This window comes from Phaseolus vulgaris, chromosome 10 (genome assembly GCF_000499845.2).
Source record: "Phaseolus vulgaris cultivar G19833 chromosome 10, P. vulgaris v2.0, whole genome shotgun sequence".
NCBI classification, from domain to species: Eukaryota; Viridiplantae; Streptophyta; class Magnoliopsida; order Fabales; family Fabaceae; genus Phaseolus; species Phaseolus vulgaris.
The window spans coordinates 29,570,764-29,577,792 of NC_023750.2; the positions used below are offsets into that span (position 1 = coordinate 29,570,764).

The following is a 7,029-nucleotide window of genomic DNA, read 5'->3' on the forward strand; positions in this document are numbered from 1 at the left end:
CAATTTTCATCGTCTTGTTCCTACACCTGTCATTATATTTTATGCAAACGGCATTCTAATATTTCAATAGTTGCTTCTACTTTTTCAAGTTTTGGATGTGGCTTTGAGAGTCATAATCGATTATGCTGGTTATCCAAACATGGACAATCATTCACATTGACTTTAGTAGAATCACACAATGGCTTTGTTTGTCTTCTCCATGAGCTATGCATTGCTTTTATTTCACCGACTCTTACCTATCGTAATAATCAAAATACTGTTTTCACGACTTGGAATCATGCACATAGAAATAGGTTTGCATTTTCAAGAAGAATGTGTGGTTCTAGATCAGGTCATCATTTAGCACACTACTAGCCAACAGTAGCTTTCTAAATTTCTTAAGAGTTACAAGAAGTGTCTTACAAACATACAAACATCTCTAGACATAGGCATAGAATTAAAATATATCACAAGTTTTATTTTGTAAGATTCTGATAAGTCTTTATAGTATACAAATATCCAGGGAATAATCAACCAACACCCCAGTAGAACAGATTAAAATAAAAAACTCCCAGCTCCCTCTGGATTTTGAAACCCAATGTTCTCAATGGCACCAACCGTCTTGAAGATTCTCCTCTTGTGAATCTCTTCCATCAGTGATCGTTGCGGTTGTTGTCTCCTTAGATCCACAAAGGAACTAATCCTGGTTAGCCTCTGGACTCCATGATACCTGTGAGAATCCATTCTCATGTTGCAAAACTGTTTGGTGGAATCAGCGTCCATCACTTCTTCTCGAGGACAGAATCTGGTGTACTTTTCGTTGCCTTTTGGAGAGTAGCCAAGGGCTTCTGCTCCTAGTACTACAGTTGGATCATGCCCATCTTCATTGCCAGGGTCACTGTACTTGAGATTGAAACACTTGAAGGAGTTCATTGAGCTTTGAGAGCTCGCATCATCATTCGTAGATAGCTCATCTGCAAAACAGTTAATTTAGTGGTGTCGAAATCAAATTCTTTAATGGCACTGAAAACAGTAGCAAATTTTTCTCGTGAAGAAAACATTAATGTAATGCTCGAAATTAACATCACAAGTGAATCATTGTTATTAAAAATATACTAATTCTGATACAAGTTCTTGGCTTGAGTGGTATTGGACTCGGTTTTCTTTAGCAAAATCTTTATTAAATAACATTTCAACTTTAAAAGAATCAGAGTTGAAAGTTATTTGCATTCTAAGATGAAGGAGTATTACCTTGAGGCCAATCTTGAGCAAAAGGGTAATGGTTCCCGCAGAGGTGGGAATTATGCTTGTGGAAAGAACCATGAGAGGAAGAGCGAGAAGATGAGGAGAAGTAAGGTTGGTGGTTACTCATATCATACTCTTCTTCATAGGTAAAACTATGTTGTCTTTGATAATTAGAGGTGTCCCAATCCCTCCATGTTGGGACTAAAGTTGATATCTCTTCCTCAATCATTTCAGCAATCTCCAATGGTTCCAAGTCACTAATTTCGAGTTCTTTAACCATCTCCACTGCCACATCAATTGCAGTGTCGTTTATGGTGTCAAATGGAAAGAATATATTCCTCTTTTCCCCTGCATGCAAAATACATTAATACAACTCTGAAGCACCCCACTATATGTAACAAAAAATTATTGTATGCATACCCTTTTTGTTAGAAATTTGTACTTTAAGGAAAATTGTGTCGTCCTCTTCATTGATTGATCCAGTGATGGTCATGTGTGTGTCCTTTGTTTGGTCACTCATTGGTGGAAGCTCTTTGGCCACTGATGCAGTGAAATTGAGTGTGGGGGTTTGTTTTCTGGGTAATGTTGGGCTAGAGAGTGGAGAGTCTAGTTGGTCCTTGGCTAAAAATGAGTCCAACAAGAGCTCCTTTGCTGACAACCTCTCTGAGACATCTACCAAACATTTTCCCACAAACCTCTGAGCTTCCAAGTCATGGATTCTGTAAAATGCTTCTGGCAGCTTCCCCTGTTGAATCAAATCAATCAAATATGTGAAATGAGAGCTTGCTTGTGCATGCCTTCATAATCTTTCTCAATACGACAATGTTTTGGTACAAAAAGCTTGTTAACTTAAGTGAAACTTAATTTTTATATTAACATAATCCTCACCTCTCAACTAACTTAAGTGTGTTTCTAATTATGGCTATATTTTTTGAGTTGCTTCCAAAAGTCTCAAACTCGTATTTGGAAGTTCCAAATGTGATTTTCTATCAACAAATATTTGATTGTTTTACTTCCAAAACTATAATGACTCTAAAGATTTAGTTTTTGGCCAAACCCAATAATGTTAGATTATCTCTTAAATTGGTGGATTTGAACCTAATTCAATTTCTCAAAATCAATGTTGAAGTTGAATTTTTTCCATGTATTTTGACTATATCTAAAGTCGATACAAGACTTTCAAAATCATCCATATAGTTCACTTATTGAGATAAAGACTTCTCTCTTCAAAGCACAAGTTAGATTAACAGTGAAAGGATATAACTTATTTTTGGGGTTATTGAATTTTGTTATAAATGTACTTTTCACTTAAAAGTTTCCAAACATAAATTAGTCCATCTTAAATTTATAGCCAAAACTAATTTTACAAAATCAAGTTTGTAAAAGTTGAACCAAAGCATAAATAGAATCTGATCCAAACAGAGTAGAAAAAGGTGAAGTTTTTCTAATGAATAAAGCTTACTGAAGTAACTTTCTTGTATATTTGAGCAGGGTTGGAGCACTCGCTGTATGGGAACTCAGAAGTAAATATTTCTATCATGCACATCCCAAAGGAGTATATGTCAACCAGCTCATTGTATTCCTCTTCATACAATTCTGGTGCCATAAATTCTGGTGTACCTGAATTCTCAACCAAGCAAAAATTTCAGTTCTGTGGACCAAGATTTAGCATAGATTACTTATAACTGATTATTTAAGTACCAACTAAAAGAGAAAGAGAAATTGCCTATGACACTGTGTGCATGTTGGGAGCCATGAAGAATGGCTGCAAGGCCCAAATCACCAATCTTGACCTGCCCCAGATGGCCATTGATGAAGATATTGTCACACTTGAGGTCTCTATGTATAACAGGAGGATCATGGCTATGCAAATACTCCAAACCACTTAGAATCTGGCGTGCCCAGTTCTTCACTGCTCTGATATCTACTCTCTGATACTTCTTTCTGTACCTATATTAAGTAAGAGAACCTATGTAAAATTGAAAAAGATTATTTCTTACGAGTAGTTTTTACATGAATACAACGTTTATAAGCATAACCTATTGAAAATTCAAGATGTGTTCGAAGGAACTGCATTCAGTGCAATCAATGTTTTAACTCTAATTTACTAAGACATAATATGAATTATCTGTATTTCTTAACCAGAACTTGTATTGTTCTATCTAGATGAAATTCCAATTCTGTTTAAGAAAACAACAGAACAAAATATTTCAGCAACATGATATAAGTTTTGTCTTTAAAATATAGTCTATGTTGAAGATATTTTAATATTAACTTGAACTTTTGGCTGGCTCTCTACAAGCACTGTATTCATGCAGGAATTGATCTTAGTTTAAGGGTTCAAAGATATAAACATGTCATAAGATGTGATTGATTATATTACTCTCTTAGGGTGCCAGAGGTGAACAATTCAGTGATGAAGTTGAAGGTTCTATAATTCACATCAATCCAAGAATCATGGAAGGTCATGATGGAGTCATGTTCCAAGGTCTTGAGGAGATGAACCTCTGAGTAAAGGCGTTGAAGAAGATCTGGTGAATGAAAGACATCACCAAGCTTGACTTGGTTCCAAGCCACCTCTATTCCAAGGACTTCATCAAATGCCCTATACACTACCTTCACTGCTCCTTTGCCAAGAATGTCCCTGAACTACACAATAATAAAGATAACAACAAAAAATTAATCAATAATTTAATTTTAACACCAACCAGCAACTAGATTAGTTGCCAAAATAAATGGTATTAGTTTGCATGCCACTAGTTTAGTCGTGTTTTGGCCATTGAATTTGGCTCTTTCAAAAAATGACCCTTGAGTGTACTATGGAGATAGGATAAACCTTCTGTAAGGTGGTACGTCACAACAATAAACCAGGACTTGGTAAAGGACAAAACAGAACATATGGTTCTTATTTAATTACTTTCTGATAATTGACTTAATCATAAGACGGCAACTGAAAAAGTTAATATAGAAAATAAAAATCTTCCCTTTCTAAGAAAATAAAAATAATGTTAAAAATTACGTAATTCAACCAAATTGGCCAATAACAAAGAAGTATGAACTTTTATGGGCAGACTAATTTTGTAAACTACTACTTCAGATCCTTGAACTTAGCTAATATCAACTGTCATTGAATTTGGTATTTATAAAGGTCAAAATTATTCGCTAACTTGACAATTATCCATAAATTGATTTCTATAATTTATTAGCATTATTGATCAGTTTCATCCTAAGATTATGAAACGAATCTAATCCTTAAATATGATCTATGACTTTGACAGGGTCTCAGATAATTTATCTTTTTATGGCAGAGACAAGATTGAATGGTGCACACTAGGAGATTAAAATGACTAATAATTATCAATTAGTAATCTTTTTTCATAATTTTCAAAGTCAAACATGGCATCTCAATTCAAGTTTAACACAGAAGAACATCTTCATGAATCTATGGTATCATATCCCTCATCTTAATCACCATATTCTGAATATCAGACCAATTAGTGAGAAAGTTAATGATCCATTCAGAAAAAAACGAAGATGAAGTTAAAATGAATGAGAAAAAAACACTTACACGACCATATCGACCAGAAGGGTCAGTTTCAACATATCCGAGACGAGCTTTTCCTCCTAATCTACCCTTGTACATGGCTCTTGATGTGGCTCGATCACTCACCACAATTCTGATTTAAACCAGCACGTGTGTTCTACACTTACAGCTACTTGTATCGAAAACTTAGCAACAAATGAAGTAATATTACATGTATCTATACTATGTGAATGAACTGAAGGTGTTGCTAGAAGATCCGAGGCTTCCATTCATGGTTCTCGTAGGAAAAGACACCAAACAATTGCCATAAGAGCCGTGAGTAGTCAACACTAAGCATGATCCAAGCCATTTCAACAACGCCACATGAAAGCTCGTAGAAGTGCTTGTGAACCATTGGTGTGAACTACCAACAAGCTTAAGATGAAGAAGTTGGATTAAATAGGAGTCGTAGTGGCAGTAGAAAGAGGTGCCACTGGAGAGATATTTTTGTAGAGACAAAGAAAACTGTGTGTAGGGCTTAAAGAAGACCAATGATGGAGTGTTGTCCCGCAATAAGGTCACACCAAAGATTGTGATTTGTGAGCCAAAAGGCTAATGAGAGGTTTGATTGAAGATACTTGTGGAGGAGAAGGTTTTGATGAAGATGAAAAGGTAATCAGAAAATGAAAAGACCGTATATAAGACAAGGGCATGAAACCTGGCTTCTGAATTTGAAGAATCTATAGCCATTCTTTGAGAAAAACATTTGTGGATGTGAGGGTACTGATCACAAAAGTTAGATCATTAGAAAAGAGGTGAGAATCTAAGGAGGAAAATTGTTCAACAGATTTTGAGTTTGGATAGAAAAGATCCTCAAATCAGAATCAAGGTTTTTAGGATTTGGTTTTGTGGATGGAGGAAAAAGAGTGGTTGGTGTAATATAATAGACTCTACGCTTACTACAATGGATACTACATTAATATATAGCAGTCAACTTTCTGTGGTTATGTACAAAAATGACTATCAATAACTTTAGGAACATACTCTTAAGGAAAACAACACGTAAAAACATATACTTCACACTATATTATAATAATATATATTTAAAATTAAAAAATAAATTAAATATAATTAAAATACTATTTTATTGATTTGTCAAGTGACTATTTTTTACATATTACCACTCTACTCTTAAACATATTGACATATAGAGAGAAGTAGCTTAGAAGAAGTTAAAAAAGTTAGTATATATTGAGTAAATATAATTTTTAATAAGATTTTAAAGCCACTTAATATTTCATTAAATAAAAAGTTAAATATATTTTTTTTATTATTATATCATGACGTTGAAATTAATTTTTTTCATAATTTAAAATTCATATTGAACATTCATTTAGCAAGTAAAGTTTGTTTTCAATGACTATTGTAATAGTTTTTTATTACAATTTTCTAATAATTTGAAATTTAAACAAAAAACAAAAATCCATTTTTATATAAAAAATATATTTAACCCTTAAATAAATTAAATATAACATATAATTAAAATACTTAACATTGAAATGATTAAACCAAGGAATTCATGGATCCTTCCTTTTACCCTTAGTTTATCTAATTATATATTCCTGTTCTTAATTTCGTCCACATGACAATCCATTACTTACGTCAACAGGTTTTGTAGAAAAATTCAGTCGTTTTCTCCAAAAACAAGAACTGTAGTCGTATAAAAAAAATTCAATGCAATTGTCAAAATGATGTTTGCTTATGTAATTTTGAGAAACTTTTTTTTTTTAACTGTTTGAGAAGCTATTGTTAAGAACTAACATTATCTCACAAACCTAGCAAATAAAATATTACTTGATTTTTAGTTTTTATAGCATGGGATATATTCTTGATGGAATGGAGGGAAGAAACTTAAAATAGTAAGTATATATTGTTGTATTCACATAGACTTGGTTAGTATATGTTGTTTTATAATATATAAGGCAATAAATTCTATATAATTATAATCACAAAGAGTCATGTTGATTTCAAATTCATTTTGATTGAAATATAGAATTTAAATTACCATAAATAATTATAGAATTGAAGGGAACGATAAATAGATAGAGATAGTGTGGGTTTGATAAAAAAAATAGAATTTAAATTATAAATAATTATATAAATAATTCCAAGTTTCTTCCAATAATGTTTTAGGTTAGTCATCCCGTCATTACATGAAAACGTATTATTAAAAAAAAAAAAAAGAGAACAAAAGTATGGAGAGACTAGGTCAAAACTCATAC

General features: G+C 32.8%; 1 protein-coding gene across 2 annotated transcripts; it reads right to left on the reverse strand.

Moving 5' to 3' along the window:
• Positions 1-431: 431 nt before the first annotated feature.
• On the reverse strand, positions 432-5,789 carry LOC137818490 (probable serine/threonine-protein kinase WNK5). 2 transcript variants are annotated; one of them, XM_068621945.1, is made up of 7 exons: positions 4,793-5,789; positions 3,608-3,873; positions 2,951-3,174; positions 2,687-2,844; positions 1,645-1,969; positions 1,231-1,572; positions 432-953 (listed from the first exon to the last, which is right to left on the reverse strand). In XM_068621945.1, the coding sequence occupies exons 1-7, from the start codon at positions 4,865-4,867 to the stop codon at positions 535-537; spliced, it is 1,809 nt and encodes a 602-aa protein (XP_068478046.1). In that variant the 5' UTR covers positions 4,868-5,789; the 3' UTR covers positions 432-534. The 2 variants fall into 2 exon arrangements, with proteins under 2 accessions (XP_068478046.1, XP_068478047.1); XM_068621946.1 differs by having other exon boundaries at positions 3,730-3,873; positions 4,793-5,725.
• Positions 5,790-7,029: the final 1,240 nt, after the last annotated feature.

Coding starts and splice junctions, on each gene's coding strand:
- LOC137818490 (XM_068621945.1), bottom strand. CDS start 4,867: ATGTACAAGGGTAGATTAGGAGGAAAAGCTCGTCTCGGATATGTTGAA. Junction 3,175..3,607: donor ACCTCTGGCACCCTAAGAGA/GTAATATAATCA, acceptor TACTTAATATAG/GTACAGAAAGAAGTATCAGA. Junction 954..1,230: donor TGCTCAAGATTGGCCTCAAG/GTAATACTCCTT, acceptor ACTGTTTTGCAG/ATGAGCTATCTACGAATGAT.